Consider the following 17,737-nt stretch of genomic DNA (forward strand, 5'->3'; position numbering starts at 1 on the left):
TGAAGTAAGTTGTTTTGTAAGAAGTTAAAAACTAAGTTAATTTCCATACATATTTAAAGCAGGTTAAACATTTTTACAATTAATTGCATTATTCCTTAAAATTAATCATGTTGTTATTATACAATAACATTTTTTTAAGATTTTGAATTTCTTATTTCGAAAATTCATTACATAAGAGTGTAATTTTTATTATATTTCTAAAAATGAATATATTACATTGTAATTAAATCAGTATGAATATTTAAACAAATAAAAACAGTTTAAACGACTATGATATCCATTATTCGCCAACCTGGAGGAAACCTCCGTGAGCGCCTGATGGTGTTTCTAATTTTAAGCGCCCGATGGAGGGTTAATCGCTAATATCAATTTAGAATATACATCCAATATAGAGTTTCTTTGGCTTGCTGTGTAAATAAACCATAATTCCACAAAGTGGTGTATTGTTTCCACCATACATTCAATATCACAGTTAAAACTCAGTCGGCCGCTCACCGAGACACTGCCTGTCTCAGAGGAGGACGGCCCGGACCGGATGGTACCGAGTGTTCACCAGGTGTTCAGGCCTCTGATTGTGTCGCACACTCGATAGTGACGGTCTGAACAGGTTCCAGCGCCAGAGATACACAAGTTTCCTGCAAGATCTCGTTGCAGACTCCTTCCCTCAGGACGTTCTCTTCAATGTCTTCTTCACATACCTCTTGGATAGTCTCAAAGTCCAACACAGAGTCCCGCATGGAGTTCTCAAAATTTTCATAAATAGTGGAATTGGAAGTGTACACATTGTCGTCGGAGAGCATGGATAATCGCCCTGCAATCGAACAGCACAAATCTATTTCAATGTCTTTTTACACTGTAAAAGCAAAATATAACAATACAATTTGGACTTTCCTATTATTTCAGTGTGTGTAACAACTGTAAAAAGTGTGTAGATTCTCAGTACCATTGTTCTTGGACAAAGAGTAGGTCTTGGATCATCATTACTCAGAATTATGTGATGATGATACTTGCAAAGGTGATTAGCAAAGCCATCTAGTTTTAAATGCTAGATCAAACTAAACATAATTAAAAATCAAACTGAATATTCATAACAAAATAATGAAATCAAAAAAATCAGTTGTTACAGCAATGAAATCATTGAGTAAACAAAGAATTTTACTTAAGACACAGTGTGCACTAAAATATACAGTACACTGCAGGATACGACAAAGAAAGAATAATGGAAAAGACATTTTTTATATACTTCCACATTAAATTTATTAAAAAAGCGCTTTCGCCGGTTAAGGCATCATCAGTTTGACATTGGAAAAAAAAAATGTCAAACTGGTGATGCCTTAACCGGCGAAAGCGCTTTTTTTAATAAATTTAATGTGGAAGTATATAAAAAATGTCTTTTCCATTAAAACCTACTTACTTCCACCAAGGATACAACGCAGAAAAAGAAAGAATAATTTAATAACATGAATAAACATGCTAACTTCACACAACTCAAATAAATATACATGGAATGAAGTTATAATCTTTTAACTTTATCACTGTGATTCTCATGGAGAAGTACCAGAAATTTATTTAATTGTTGGATAAAGATTTACTTAACAACTTTCTTGAATTTATAATTGTCAAAGTCAAAAATCTTTATTACATGAACATTAAGTACAGTAATTTTGTCAAGTTCTACAATAGAATATAATGTAAGATATATACATATAGAGAGAGTTTATACATCTTCCCTTGAACTCTTCTATGTTGTAAATTGTCTTCTTAAGAAAGAAATTTTTAGCCGTTCCTTAAGTGCATTCCAGTTAGACTTTGTAGTAGATTCTCCGGTAGTAGATTTCTAAATTTTCTTTCTGCATAGGATGGCTTTTTCTCAAAAAGAGCTGTTCGGTGCTGGGGCAGTATATATCTAGAGGCATGGCGTGTGTGGTAGTTGTGGACATCTTACAGTTTCCCAACTCTTACAGATTGAGTTGGGAAACATGTAAGATAGATTCATAAATATAAAGAGTTGGTACAGTGAGTATCCCCAGAGTTTTGAATGCTTCCTTGCAGGTTTGTTGAGGCTCAAGATTGGCAAGGGATCTAATTGCTCTTTTTTTGCAGTATTAGAATTTTATTCAGATTTCCAGTAGAATTACCCCAGATGATTAAGCCATATCTTATATGAGACTCAACAAGTGTGTAGTATGCAGCCTTGGCTGCTGCTTGAGTACAAACTGTTTTTATACATTCCATAACGTATATTCCAGTACTATCTTATCCAGTATTATCTTATTGGAGATCGTGTTTATATGTTCAGTCCACGAAAGTCTACTGTCAAGTGTTAAGCCCAGAAATTTGACTTGGTTGAGGTTAGTTATATCTGGGATATCTGCAGGTACTCCTTTTTTTCCTTTTTGTATTACTTATTTGGCCCAAGTTAGTCAAATATTATCTGTTTACATTTAATTTAGTTAAAATTTACTCTCCAAAGCTGTAGTAATCTTTTATAAATAACAATACCTGAACAGCAAAGGTACTCAATGTTAATCACTCTCTTCCACATGAGTATGGTGGATCATATAAATATATGCATAAAGTGAAAATGTTAACATTTAGCATTTTGACACTATTTCATATTGTACAACTGTATGTTATTTCTGCTATCTTAACATCATTAATAGGTTCAAACTATCCTATTATTTTTTATGTTTTTCTTCCTCTTTTATCTTTGTCATAGCGATTGTAGCAGCTGAAACGGTGGTGTAACGTAGTGTAGTTTGTTTTGATAGCTGTGTGCTCTATTTATTTAACCCTCCATCTGATGACTATTTCACTTTAGGGCATTTTCAAGACATTTGCATGGTTTGTTTATAAAATTATAAAAAAATAGAAAATAGTGAGAAATTATCAAGTGTTGTACATCAAATTATTTGTAAGAATATGTTCTACAAGCTGGTAACAAAAATAAAAACTTAACTTTTTTCCAATTTTTTTTCTTTTTTAGCCGGGCATAATGATAAAAAAAATTAAAATTTCAACTTTGAGGTAATATATATGTACACTAACTTGTTGTATTCTAAATTCCAAAATATACAAAATGTTACAAATTTAATGCTGAGTTGAAAACACATCGCATAACTTCATAAAAATAAAAACACTAACACTAACAACTTAAAAATAAAAAAAATGGTACGTAGGTCAATTTTGACTATTGTTGTAATACTTCAAACCACTCATAAATGTTATTATTTTGGTTCAAATACAATCCTAAAAATATCTAATGTATAACAAAATTAAACCATGAGAAAAAAAACATATTCTTCTTTATATACATATTTATATAACCCAAAATACATTTACATAGTCCGATTCAGATCCTGACTCCTCTGCTCTTCTCCTCCTCTCACTAACAATCTCCTAAGTGTCACTAATCTCTTCATCTAAACAGTGCCTAATCGCACTAGAATGGCTAAGTTCACTCATAATAAAACATAAACTAGTATTGCAAACGATTTACAACAGTCAAGACAGTAAACAAACATGTGTCGAGAACAATAACAGCAAACCAAAGCAAGAGCTGAACGCAACAGTAAAGGCGCGGGCGCAGTGCAAATCAGCTGATTGTTACATCCCCACTACATTCCAAAGACCAACAATATCGATTCCAGTAATACTGGTGGAAAGGGCATTTCTTCCTCTTTCGTACTATATAAATAAACAGCTTATCGCATATCTCGTTATAGTTGTTATATGACGGCTAACTAAGGATCGCACTGTGCGACTCTATCAGTACAGACGGGTCTAATTGAGTCGCATCATGCGATCTTATCAGATGGAGGGTTAAAGCAATTATTATAACTGCCCTCTTAACATCACAATATTTAATAGGTCCAAAACTATCAATATATATATATATATATATATATATATATATATATATATATATATATATATGAGTTTTTATAGTTTTCCTTCCACTTTTGCCTGTGAGATAGTGATTGTAGCAGCTGAAGCGGTGATGTAACATAGTGTCAAATTTGTTTTGATACCTGCATGCTCTATTTATTAAAAGTAACAGTATAAATATGTGAAGAAAACATTGTGAATATTGATGTTATCTGTTACAACTCCTAGATGAAAACATCTGTTGGACATCCTTTCATTTGTGATAGGCCAGGTGATAGCAGCCAGTAATGTAGGGCTGTATTTTGTTGTTGTTTTTTTATCGCTAATAAACATGTGTTCTATATTAATTTAATTTATATAGCTATGGTGTATAAATACATGGTATAGAAATAATTTATATTTTAATTTAAACATAAAATTTGATTTAAAAAAAAAAAAACAAAGTTAACTTGTGTTTACAAATTTTGTGTTTAGTTAAAATGTATGTTTCGTTTATTTTTTAATATAATTTTAAACAGCAAAGTATTCATAACAAAATATTGGGCTTTAAACTAAATTAATTATTTAGTTTAAAGTAAGGAATGTGAACTTACTTGACTTAAACTTGATGGGGATGAACCACCACACGGTGAGGCCGATTGCCACGAAGCCCACTGCCACAATCACCACCAACATCACGATCTGGACCTCAGTTGCTTGCTCTAGAAAATAAGTTGACTATTCAGTCTTAACGACAGCGCCACACTTGCTAATTGACTTCCTAACTGTTGTTAATTGCTTTGTGTATATTACACCTACGTCAAACTCTTACAGTGCACCGGGCTTTTCTCATTTCTTTAGAAACAATTCTGTAAGAAAGTCTATGTTTATCTTACTACGTCAATGTAGTTTTCCAATGCTTATGAATTTTCGGGTTAGAGACACGTGATGTAGGATGTATGAATTGGTAGTGAAGGATGCAAATTTGTATTTAAATGAGTATTTTTGTAGTTTAAAAATGAGTTTTCCATTTAGCTTCGTTTTTAAACAACGATGAATCATGAGATCAATGAATGGAAGGTTATTTTAATTTAAAGCCTTATTAAATTGTAATTATTTAGAGACAAAGAGAACACCTCTTCATCTAGATAGGAGTCAAGTCTGTGACAGCTTTAGATTTCAAACACCGCACTAAGTGGAAAGGAGCTAAATGCAATACCTACATCTATTGGCCAGTATTTAAAAATTAAATAAATTGCAGTTTAATGCTAATTAACTATAAAAATAAAGTATTTTAAAATATTTTAGCTAATGCAGTTATTACAGATTACAAGTAGTAAAACATTACAATTGTTTTCATAATAATCTTCCTGACCAACAAATAAAAAATCCCTTAAGATCATGAAACAAGATTAATAAATATAACATATTATTCAATTATTGTAAATATAACTTCAAACTAGTCAAACAACTGTTAAACACCAAATATTTGTGCATCCTTTGGTTTTACGTACATTATAATACGTACACTTACCTGATGACTGGTTGACTACTAGTAATGGACTGATGAACCTAAACGTAAATATTTGTTCAAGAAACTGACAACTCCGTCAGATGTGTCATGTTATCGTCTTTCATTAATGGACTTCAGAGTACGTTCACAAATAGTACACAATTTGGTTAACAATCGGGCCCTAATACTCTGTGCCTGCCGCCGATAGGAGAAATTGAGTGGTATCAGTACGTCACATTCGGTCAAAACATTGGGTTTACGTAAGCGTACTCACTTTACTTAATTTTATCGTCTTAAACTTCCTTGATAATAGTACCTTATTACCTGAATATTATTTTTATGTATATCCAAAATATTAAATTTCAATACAAGAGAGTTAAATATATTTTACCTGTTTTATTGCATAATTTTTAACAAAAATTACAGAAAGGATAATAGGATTTCAGACATTTGCCACCGTTTTATGTTAAAACATTTTTGTTGTAACATAAATTAATTGAATGTCTGAAATCCTACTCTCCCTCAAATCATCTGTTGTTAATAACAAACATTAAAAATGGAAAAAGAAAGAAAGTTGTCTCTTGTTAGACTCACTATGTCTAATTTCTAAAGTCTATACACGGACTGCAACAAGCAGAAAAAGGAGTAGAGAAGATTGTAGAGGTACAGAACGAGGAGGATAGTATTGATAAAATGTCCAACCCCTTATAGAACATACAGCTACTAGTGCTTGTACCTGTTTTTCATTTTAAACTAATCAAATTATATTAACTAAACAATTGTACAGGCTTTTCACAATAGAGTAGCATAAATATTTTTGTCATTCTAAAGGATGTTCTAACCAAACTTAAGTTATATTGTCCAAAGGCAGGCATTTTCAAGTAATGAATACATAAATATTTTTGAAAGGGAACTGTACATTCCCTGGGCAAAATGCTTGAAATTCTGTGTGGACTTAATCTGAAAATAATTTAAAACATTTAGTACATTATGTATACAATATCTAAAAACCAACAGCATACAAAGTGCTCCTTTTTGAAGCCATCCTATCAATCTATTCTAATAGATAGAAAGTAATAGATGAAAATGGTTGGTAAATCAAATTTTATTCAAGAAACCCTCGGTGGGAAGAGGGTGAGTATATTAAAAGTTTGTGTAAAAACAATTTTGGTACATTAAGTTTCTCTAGTATTAAAACCACAATTTTTCTGGATTGAAAGTGAAAAATAGGATCAAATTTTATTTAGGATATACTAGCCTATATAAAACCCCCGGTAATATCCCATTCAGTATTTCCTTAGGGTATGAAATTCCCTGAAGCATGATACCACACACAAGACAACCTGTCACAGCCCTCACACATATATTGCGATTCTTGCCTGGCTCGTTTCCATGTCTTTATTTTTTGCACATGTGACACTGTCGTGTTGGATACTCCTTTTTATCTGTTGAGGGAACACGTGTAGGGAAATGACTTTGAGTCAGCCTCAGTGAAGGTTGATAAACAGTTTTGAGTCAGTTTATATGTTATACCAATCAAATTTAACACTAATTAACATAGTATAACAGCTGTTACTATTTAAACAGGCAACTGATATCTTTAAAACAAGTCATTTCAGCCATTGGAGTCATTCTAAAAATTACTATTGCACGATTATATCTGGCAGTTAAAGGGTTAACATTTAGTTCAATATAACTAGAATATTAGCTAAGAGTATTTAATAACTAAGTTGGTAGTATTTAAAAATATAAAAAGACTTCAGAGCCACTATGAGTGGACCATGCAACTGAAACTGACTAAAGCTACCTCCAGAATTCTGTCCAATTAGAAAAATAAGATGTGGAATCACAACATTGCAGAAACATTTCTAGAGAAATGATGTGTCACTTAAACTGACAATTAATAAAAGCTACTTCCAGTGTCCTGTCCAATTGGATTCCAATGTGGTGGAATCACAAGATTGCAGAAACATTTCTAGAGCCATGATGTGTCACTTAAACTGACAATTAATAAAAGCTACTTCCAGTGTCCTGTCCAATTGGATTCCAATGTGGTGGAATCACAAGATTGCAGAAACATTTCTAGAGCCATGATGTGTCACTTAAACTGACAATAAATAAAAGCTACTTCCATTGTTCTGCACAATTAGAAAATACAAGATGTTGTGGAATCACAACATTGCAGAAACATTTCTAGAGACATGATATGTCACTTAAACTGGCAATGAATAAAAGCTACTTCCAGTGTACTGACCAATTGGATTCCAATGTGTGGAATCACAAGATTGCAGAAACATTTCTAGAGCTATGATATGTCATTTAAACTGACAATTAATAAAACTACTTCCAGTGTTCTGTGCAAGTATAAAAATAAGATGTGGTGGAATCACAACATTGCAGAAACATTTCTAGAGCCATGATGTGTCACTTAAACTCTTTCCATTGAATTTGACCATGATAAATTTGAATAGTGGCAATATACCGGGTGTATTGTTTTTATTAAATTTAGGGCAAGAATTTCTGCAGCTTCAGCATTTTTGGAGTGTGGTGTATAAACCACTGCACATCTACAACAGCACAATCAGCATATGAGCATTGTTGGTGTGGCTCGAGGACCTAGGGATCATATCGTGGTTGTGCTGACCTGTGTCAGAGCGGCCGGTCTCCCCCGGTAGCTGCAGTGCCGAGGCCTGCACGTTGTTGTCCATCACTTCGTCCATGGCGGTCGGTGCGTCCGGACTCGTCGATGGCAGGTTCAGCCTGTTGCATTATTCATACTGTCATTGTCAACAATAAACAATCAAAGTTTTGATTTAAAAAGCACATTGTTACCAGAATTCTTTTTAATATATCTAAAAAGAATATTTACTTATAATTTATGAAACATTGATTTAAATTAGGATTGTTCCCAAAATAAACTGTTTACCTGAAGAACAGATTTGTTTTAATTTTGCAGAGACAGATACCAAACTGTTTTATTTTTTGTAATGTTAACAACAAATATTGTACACCTGTAACTTTTTATTCCTTATATTTGTCACAAAACTGTGTAAAGACATAAAATAGTTCAGTTCTGTGGTTGTAACTAAATTCCAGCAAAAATATTGAATTTAGCAATACATTTTAAACAATGAGGAACTCTTAAAATAAACTTTTTACAGTTTGAATAAGGTTTATTATAACCATTAAAGGACTTTGAAAGATCTTTTTGTAAATATCCACAATGATTTATTTTTGGATATAACTAGACATTAGCTATATCCACCGCTTACTTATATGATGATTATGTGGGTATCCATGATCATTATGCTGATTATGTAGTTTTATATCTCGCAATATCCAGTTATAGTCTCATCTGCCATAAATGGTTTTAACGGGAATCAGGTGTGTTTTATTCTCAAGCCAAATAAAATAAAATAATTGTTACCTAGAGCCTTAATAGTTATAGTTAGTGACCCAAGGTCTAAGGATGTATTAATTTGTTTCATACACAGGGGGACAAGATTTGGAGGGCAGGACAATTTTATTTTTCATGTTTATAATAAAATATTTGCATTAAAATAATTAAAATATGTTAATTTTGTAACTCAGAACTTGAGCCTTATATTAAAATATTTTCAAACTACAAGCCTGATACAATACTCTCTCCCTTAACACTTAGTGACCACCGCTTTAAATTCAATTATAAAACAATTTATTCAAAAACCATAATTTCAAATAAAAACCAATAAAAAACTCAGCTATAGAATAATTACCCCAAGAAGTCTACACATCTGTGGGTAGAGAAGAGCTCCTCCACAACATGTAGTGTTCGTGATTCTAAATATAAACTATAATAACTCGACAAACTTTTAACAAACATAGTAAACTATAATAATTTATGAGCATAAAAATAAGTAAAAGTTAGTCGATCTATGAAAATATTTTAAAATAAAAGTCGCAACCAACAAATTTCCGTTGAGACAGAAAAGGGATTAAGGTAGGTGATAACTTCACCAAAATTTTGAAGCACAGGGGTTGAAATATAGGATTTGTTTTGTTAACTATTGTAACATAAACTAAAAATTAGTGGACAATGATTAAGCGTACGGTGGTTTGAGCTGTAACACTGCAGCATCAGAACTCACACGGAGGAACCACTCACAAATTGTGCTCCCGAAAACGACAGCAATGCTTCTCTCCAGTAATATTACTGCTCTATATTCTATGGAATGCTTCTGTAAATAAGATTAGCTATAAAAAAATAGTTAGTAGTTTCAGTACTGAGGTTTATTCTCGGGGTCTGGAAGCCAATGTTTGTTCTATTCCTTGTTCACAATGAATTTGTGAAAATATTTTATTTTTATTACCTTTGATGAAAGTTAAAAGAATTTTGGTATATGCTCACGTTAAGTATAGGGAATCCGTTAAAAAGTATATTGGTACAGAGCCTTTTATATTTATTTAAGAGAATTTTAAAATGGTTGTATGTGAGACCGCAAGTGGCGGAAGAACAGCCGAAAATGCGCCGCGCCACACTAGGATTCCAAATTGCAGAAACGATTGCACATGGGCATAATGCACCATCCTGCAATGTGTCCGAGAGAGTACTCTACAAAGCTGAGTGAAGGCGTAACTACGTTTTCGAAGCAGTTGCTTAATGTTTGATCATATGTATGGAAGCCAAGAAAGTTTTCTACATCCTCAATATACCCACAGACACAGAGATTTACATGGTCTCTTTTTTCAAAACATTGATATCCTTTTAACTGGCCACTTTTTAGTAAAACATTGTGACTAGCCAAAAATGATTGTCAGCTATGTTTTTGTTTTATTACTGTACAGTCATAAATTCTTTAGTTCATTGAGAGTTTTCAAGGTGTGTTGACAATAATGCAAATTATACAGTCCATCGTTTAATTAGTATCTGGTATTATTTACTATATTTCCTGATAAGCAAGTAGTAATTTAATAATATTGTTTGTGGGAAAGTAAATTTATAAACGTAAATTTAACAAACATGAATTTAATAAACGTAAACTTGCTAGCAAAACTGGAGGAGGAGGTGGTGGTGGCAGATTTGGTGGAAACTCTGGCAGAGGAGGCGGTGGTGGGAGTTTCAAGGACAAGCAGCCTGGCGGTGGACTGAGGAAGCCAGAATGGGATTTCAACAGCCTGTCTCCGTTCGCGAAGGACTTCTACAATCCACACCCCAATGTTGTCAACCGACCTTTCAATGAAGTGCAGCATTTCCTTACAAGCAAAGAGATCACCATTAAAGGAAGAGCTCCCAAGCCCATTCAGTTCTTTGAAGAGGCCAACTTTCCAGAGTACATAATGGAAGAAGTCAGGAAGCAAGGGTTTGACTTCCCCACTGCAATTCAAGCCCAAGGGTGGCCTATTGCGATGAGTGGAATGAGTGGATGAGTGTAAGTTTATGTTAAACTTACATTTAATAAACGTAAATTTAATAAACGTAAATTTAATAAACGTTAATTTCATATTTATGTTGATCAAAGAAATACAAATTTTGTTCTAAAGAAATATGAAGTGTTAAGCGAGGACTGACCCAGCTCTCACTGTGAGAGTCTCTGGTTGGAAGGTGCAGAGTACCAGGAACCGCCGAGTGCTGTGAGTCAGGATCGGCAGATTCTCCTGGACAAGGATGAAGGTCTCCACTGCTGTCCTGTTAACCTTACTTCCGCACAGCTTGTGATCTATCCGCAAAGTGTAGAGATCCTTAGGACTGGCTCCGTCCCCATCGACGAGGCAGGGAGGGGTGTCGTTGGCTGTCTCCACCGCGATACGGCCACTGAAATATGGTCCGGTGGCAACCTCCACCTCGCTCACGTCCGGCAGGCACAGGCTCGCTCTCGCTGAAACTGGACAACTACAGTGTACAAACTCTAGTCACCTCATCAATGAGTATCATAGACAACATGTAAAATATGTTCATGAATGATGGGTTGAATCAAAGGAATATTTAAAAACTCTTGGAGCAACTGGAAACAATTTTTAATTGTACTAAATGTTAACAAAACAATACTTTTCCAAATGATTTATTTTGGACGAGGCCTTTCTTTCGGAACCAAAAGTTTCATCATCAGGCGACTTCATTCTGACTCCACCAATAAATATTTTTATTAAAATTAATATTAAAATACCTTATGGTTTAAATATGCAAATACAAACATTTTGGAAATAATTCAGCCAGTAGGAAAAATTAGATGTGAGTACAGTTTAATTTTTTAATAAATTGAGAAGAAAGAAGACTATATTTTTCCATAGGGTCTTCTTCATTGTTTATGAGTTTTTCTTTATTTCTGGTTATGTGTAGTACTTCCAAAGCATTTATGTCCATTGGTTTTGTTACTTGTTTTATTAATTTTAGATTTGTAATTAAAGTTCTGTGTCCTGATTCAATGCAGTGCTTGGCTACAGCAGATTTTTCAACTCTTCCATATTTTATGTGTGATAAATGCTCTTCAAATTGTATTTTTATTGTTCTTTTTGTTTGTCCAATATAAATTTTATCACAGTCACCGCATCCAATTTCATAAATTCCTGATTTATTATCATTTGATTATCATTTTGTCTTTTGGGTTTCCTAAAATTTGGGATAGTTTGTTGCTTGCTCTGTGAGTTTTATTTGTATGTTTTTTTTAAAAAACGTTTTGCATATTTGGTTTAAGAAAGTGCTGATTCTTATGCAAATAAATTCTTATTTTGTGTCTTGAGGTGGCCTTAATGTTGTCTTATCTTTTCTAGTTTTTTTCAATGCTTTTTTAAGCATATTGTCAATAAGTTGTGTAGTGTATCCATTGAACATAGCAATATATTTTATGTAATTTAATTTTTTTTGTAGTTTTCCATTGAAAGTGGTGTATTTAAAAGTCTAAGAGGAATATTACTGTTTTGAATTGCCTAAGGTCAAATGATCCTTGGAAATTATGAAACAATAACTATATAATTTTCTTGAAGAATTACTCACAGCCTTTGGTTGGAATGACAATTCTCCTCGCAGATGGGTCTGGCACCCAGCGCTGGTATGACTGCATGTAAAATCTGGTCCGCCGGGATTCTCGGGGCAGGACCTCAAAGCTGTAGTTGGTAGCCATGCGCAGTCCACTCACTATAATAGAGTACGCTCTGAACTCTGGATCCCCCATGTTTGGTACTCCTGATGTAGCCTCCAGATACTGCAAAATTAATTATTTGTGATTGCAATCAATTGAAGTATTTTTTTTTATTTTGAAAAATATATTATTAAATACAATATTATTTGAATTAGAATAACAATCCTTTAGTTATCTACTTTATTCCATATTTATAATAGGAGGAAGTATTATTGTGATGGATTTTTTTAAAACTTTAAAATAATGCTGTAAATAATTAAAAAAGGATACTCCATAATTTATTACATGAATTTTAAATTTTAGATTTTAATTCCACATCACTGTGTGTTCTTAATGTTTTATTTATTATATATTTACTATAACAGATATGACTGGAAACTAGTATAAATTTACACTATATCACTTGAATCAAGCTAAAAAAATTGTTTTTTTTTACGAAGCCTATTGTAATTTTTGGAGTTCTTAATGACTAATAAAACTTCTTATTTCTGATTTCTTGAATTTTAATTTCCAATTTTACTTCATTTTTAGAAACCATGTACTAAATAAAAAAGGAGTAGTGATTTGTATGAAAATACTCACTTATGTATAAGTATTGGTAATAATTTATTGGAACCAATTTTTATAAGTGTAGCATATTTATATACATATTACTGTAATACCTTTGATTGTATTAAGTTACGCAGAAAATAAACATTTCATTGGTACAAAGTGTGCTGATCTCCGAGGTATTATTTCACTTAGTTCTGACACTAGCGTTGCACCACGTAACTTTGATTGTTCTGTTCAATCATTTACTACATTGTGGTGACTGCCCACCACATATATCAGACCGCCGAATCAACGGTTAGGACCGGTCTTTCTGATAAGCGGCATGCTGATGGAGGACCGGTGGTCTGATAAGCCAGTCGAGATTGAGTGACGGAAGAGCGAAGACGTCTGATCGGCGAGTGGCGGTGACGGAGATTTGACTTACCAGTCGCAAGTCTTAGTTAAATTATTTGTTTGTGGTATTGTGTGTTACACTATGGATTGATTTAATAATCAAGGGGGGGGTTAGGTGCCGGAAAATTATAGGGGGTGATTATAAATTCTAAATTGTTAGTATGTTGGGGTGGGTTTTGTCGTGATGGGAGGTCGGTGTGGGGTTGGTGTTGATATGTGTAAATTATCTTTGGCGGTTAATAAATTATTTTACGATTTACTTTTACTGATTCGTCTTTAATTTATAGCTTTAAATACTTATCAAAGCTGGCAGGAGGATATTGTGTAATTAGGATTATGGTCACTCCACGGGCTTCATCGTGCAGGCCGCTACAAGCCTAGTCCTACACGGTGACACGTTGCTTCCAAACACCCCTACAACTAGTTACAACATGAAGTCCTGAACCATCACTCCACAGATAACAGTCTATGTATTGGATTAGTTATCTCTTGTGTAACTAATATCTAAATTTATTGTTTTCATTTTTAGAATATGTTTACTTTTTTGTGTTTGTCTCAAAAATGCATTTTTTTGGCTCAAAAAACCATACATTATAAAAAGTTGCTTTATCTTTTGATAATTTTTCACTATTTACAGATGTAATACAATCACAAAACTGCATCTTCAGAAAACTAACATTTTCCACACTTTAAATTTTTTTACCTATTTTTCAATAAATTCTACAAATAATAATTTATCAATCAACAAAAAATAACAAATGAATCATGACTTTTACCAGTAAAAAAGTAATGTTTACTAAATGTGCGAAAAGCTATTTAAAAAAATACAATCCATCAAGGGATTTTATTTTAAATGTATCCAGTTTATAATCAATTAAACCATTGCTAATGTTATAAACCACATTTACATACACATTCTCTCTTAAAACCATTAAACTTAAATTTTTTGTAAAAATGAAATTAAATCAAGGAAACCAAATTAACCATACCTGTTTAGATTTTCTAAAAAGCTCTCATTCTGTATAAACAGCAATATATCTATTATAGCATAAATACTATGGCACATTTTGCTACATTTTATTTCATTTTTTAATGTTACCTTTTGTTAACTTCATATAGTTTAACACCTTTAATATATTCACACTTTTATACAGAGCCACCAGTGGGTCATGCAACAGTGGTTTTTTAATGCTCTCTGAATATTATCCAGCTGGATTTTAGATGTTGAAAATATGTTCTTGGGCACATAACTTTAAAAAGTACGATAACTTTGGCAGTCACAATCATGTTAAGATGTTTCATATAATTACAAAACATAGGTATGGTTCTCTTAGAACAAGAAGCTGAGAAACCTCTCATTGCACTTAGTCCTAAAAGGACCTTTCCATTTGCTTCCAGAGTGATAGGATATTCACAATGGGTAAGGTTGGAAGTAGGGGCCACCTCTTATGGAGATCCAAGAGAAAGAATTTGAACCCTAATTTCAGTCATGGCTCCTTGGATTAAGGAGAGGCCAGATCTGTACCAACCTCTCCAGTCAAAGCGGGCAGGGTTGGGATGCCCTTATACCTAGGCTAAAAACTGCCTTTAACACTTGGGGATCCCCACCAATTCCAACAGTCATCCCCCATAGTAGACTAGATCTAGCGATCTACCCTAGCACCATAGGTAAGGTGGTGGCAAGTACCACCATATTATCGTTTTTTTCATCATTAGACTCTCTTACTGAAATTAAGGATAATTTATTTGTTCATACAGTTTTGAGTCCCACTTCGACACATTATATGGTCAAGTTACGTCAACTAGACACAATATCATGAGTTTCTACTTTTAATTATATTTTTTACTGTCTAATGATGATCAGATATCTGAACACTCGCGTGGTAATTTCTTCATATAAATTATGAACACTGAGACAGTAACAAATAGACCGACTAGCTTCAGTAGCGGCCTCCATGCCTGGTTTATACTCTTATTTTGTATATATATAATAGTATCTAGAGTATTTATTGTACTTTTTATTATGTACTCAGCTGAAGAGTTGTTTTAATATAATAATAATAGTGGTGATATGTTAACCTTTGTGCGGCACCGGTTGGGTCCCCAGGCCTGCAACTCACAATAGTTGATCTGGAAGCTGTGCAGACCAGCTAGCTGACTTGGGTACTGCCAGTGTAGAGTCACAAACCTGTAGTCAGCCTCCCCATGCAGCTGGTAGATCTCTGTCACAACATATCGTACATTTATTGTTGATAAAATAGTTGATCTGAAAGCTGTGCAGACCAGCTAGCTGACTTGGGTACTGCCAGTGTAGAGTCACAAACCTGTAGTCAGCCTCCCCATGCAGCTGGTAGATCTCTGTCACAACATATCGTACATTTATTGTTGATAAAATAGTTGATCTGGAAGCTGTGCAGACCAGCTAGCTGACTTGGGTACTGCCAGTGTAGAGTCACAAACCTGTAGTCAGCCTCCCCATGCAGCTGGTAGATCTCTGTCACAACATATCGTACATTTATTGTTGATAAAATAGTTGATCTGAAAGCTGTGCAGACCAGCTAGCTGATTTGGGTACTGCCAGTGTAGAGTCACAAACCTGTAGTCAGCCTCCCCATGCAGCTGGTAGATCTCTGTCACAACATATCGTACATTTATTGTTGATAAAATAGTTGATCTGAAAGCTGTGCAGACCAGCTAGCTGACTTGGTTACTGCAAGTGTAGAGTCACAAACCTGTAGTCAGCCTCCCCATGCAGCTGGTAGATCTCTGTCACAACATATCATACAATAACGTAGCTGTGGTGGGAAGGGTTGATTCAATGCGAATATTAAGCTTAATTCCATATTTTGATTTCTTCTAAAACCTTTGCCCTCCAAACGGAAATAGGTTTTACATCAGGACAAACTGAATTCTTTAGATTTTGCATCTCATGTATGTTATTCAAATGAGGAGTTGTTACATTCATAAATTATTGTAAAGATTTACAAAACAGTTGATTTTGTAATACGAACAAATAATTAGTTACGTAAGCTAACATTAATACTTGAAATGTTTTCGTTTCAATTTGTATAGTTCATAATGCTTATATTGAGTGCTAGTGCCACATACTAGGATTTATTACTGTTTAATTCTAATTACACAATAAAACAGCTGTAAATGCAATAACTTTCTAATGGTTTTCCAATCTGATAACAACAACATTAGTTAACGAATTGTTAGTTAATTTAATTAATACATTCACAACAAACATCCAAGTGATCTGACTGTACACGACTACGCTCCTCCAAGCGTATCCTGACATATCCTGCTTTCAAGGTCAGTCCTGTACTGTAGTCCACAAGCTGGCATGGTGTATTACCTATGTAGCCCTCACCACCATTCTAGATTCGTTTGTGAGCCAAGGTTTTTTGCCAGTGCGAGTAATAGGTTCCCCACTTTGTCACTATATGGTAAAGGTTGGTTGTCTAGGGGAATTAGACAAGTCAATGGTTTGTAAGAAAGAGTCTAGAGTTTCCAATCACAATGACTTGAGTTTTAGTCCATGTCTAAAAGTCTCAATAACGATGCCGTTGATGTCAGTGTTCATGTCAGCGACAGAAACATGGAAACTCAACTGACAACACTTGTATGTTCATCTATTTGCAGGTCCGTTGGCGTACAGATGCAAGTTATAGTACTTTTGACATCATCAATGTAAATAGAAAAAAGAGAAGGCTAAGAACAGAACCTTGGGGAACCCAACATGTCACTGGTTTTCAATAAGATTCATTATCACAGTTTTTGACACTTTGTTGGCGGTCAGATTAGTAAGAACACACCCAGTCAATGTAACCATTCCAAAATACAATCCTATTAAGTTTTAAAAAAATAAGTGGATGATAAACACAACCATAAACCTTTAAAAAATCAAAAGAATCCAAATAAATACTTTTTTTCTGTTTATAGCTGAGTCCATCATCTGTAATTTTCAAAAGGGTACTTGGTTATTTTGCTGTGGTTGGACAAAAATCAGACTGAAAGTGTAACATAATTTTATTGGACTCAAGAAAATATGATATTTGGTTATGGACTACTCTTTTAAGACATTTACAAACTTGGTAAAGCATAAGAAAGTGTAACAGAGCTGTCTACTGATTAATTTTATCTTTCAGACTATTCATTATTCATTTTGGCAGCTTTAAGGTCCAGAATTATTGCTTATAAAACTTTCTCTCCACCATGGTCCTGTAGATAAATCTCTGTTGTTTCAACTCCATCCATTACACCTTCATGCAGCAGGGATTAGTTGTTGAATCGT

General features: G+C 33.7%; 1 protein-coding gene across 1 annotated transcript; it reads right to left on the reverse strand.

Annotated features, from left to right (window-relative positions):
- Positions 1–257: 257 nt before the first annotated feature.
- Positions 258–15,783, reverse strand: LOC124365542. Its single transcript, XM_046821531.1, has 7 exons — positions 15,765–15,783; positions 15,520–15,662; positions 12,351–12,558; positions 10,929–11,241; positions 8,025–8,140; positions 4,482–4,589; positions 258–811 (listed from the first exon to the last, which is right to left on the reverse strand). The coding sequence occupies exons 1-7, from the start codon at positions 15,781–15,783 to the stop codon at positions 561–563; spliced, it is 1,158 nt and encodes a 385-aa protein (XP_046677487.1). The 3' UTR covers positions 258–560.
- Positions 15,784–17,737: the final 1,954 nt, after the last annotated feature.

The sequence above is a fragment of the Homalodisca vitripennis genome, chromosome 6 (genome assembly GCF_021130785.1).
Source record: "Homalodisca vitripennis isolate AUS2020 chromosome 6, UT_GWSS_2.1, whole genome shotgun sequence".
Lineage (NCBI taxonomy): Eukaryota > Metazoa > Arthropoda > Insecta > Hemiptera > Cicadellidae > Homalodisca > Homalodisca vitripennis.

Bases quoted from the DNA above. Each gene is read 5' to 3' on its own strand.
- LOC124365542 (XM_046821531.1), bottom strand. The intron at 12,559-15,519 runs GTTAACATATCA...TTAATTTTGCAG, and splicing joins CCAACCGGTGCCGCACAAAG to TATCTGGAGGCTACATCAGG. The intron at 4,590-8,024 runs GTCAGCACAACC...CTTATTTTCTAG, and splicing joins GACCGGCCGCTCTGACACAG to AGCAAGCAACTGAGGTCCAG.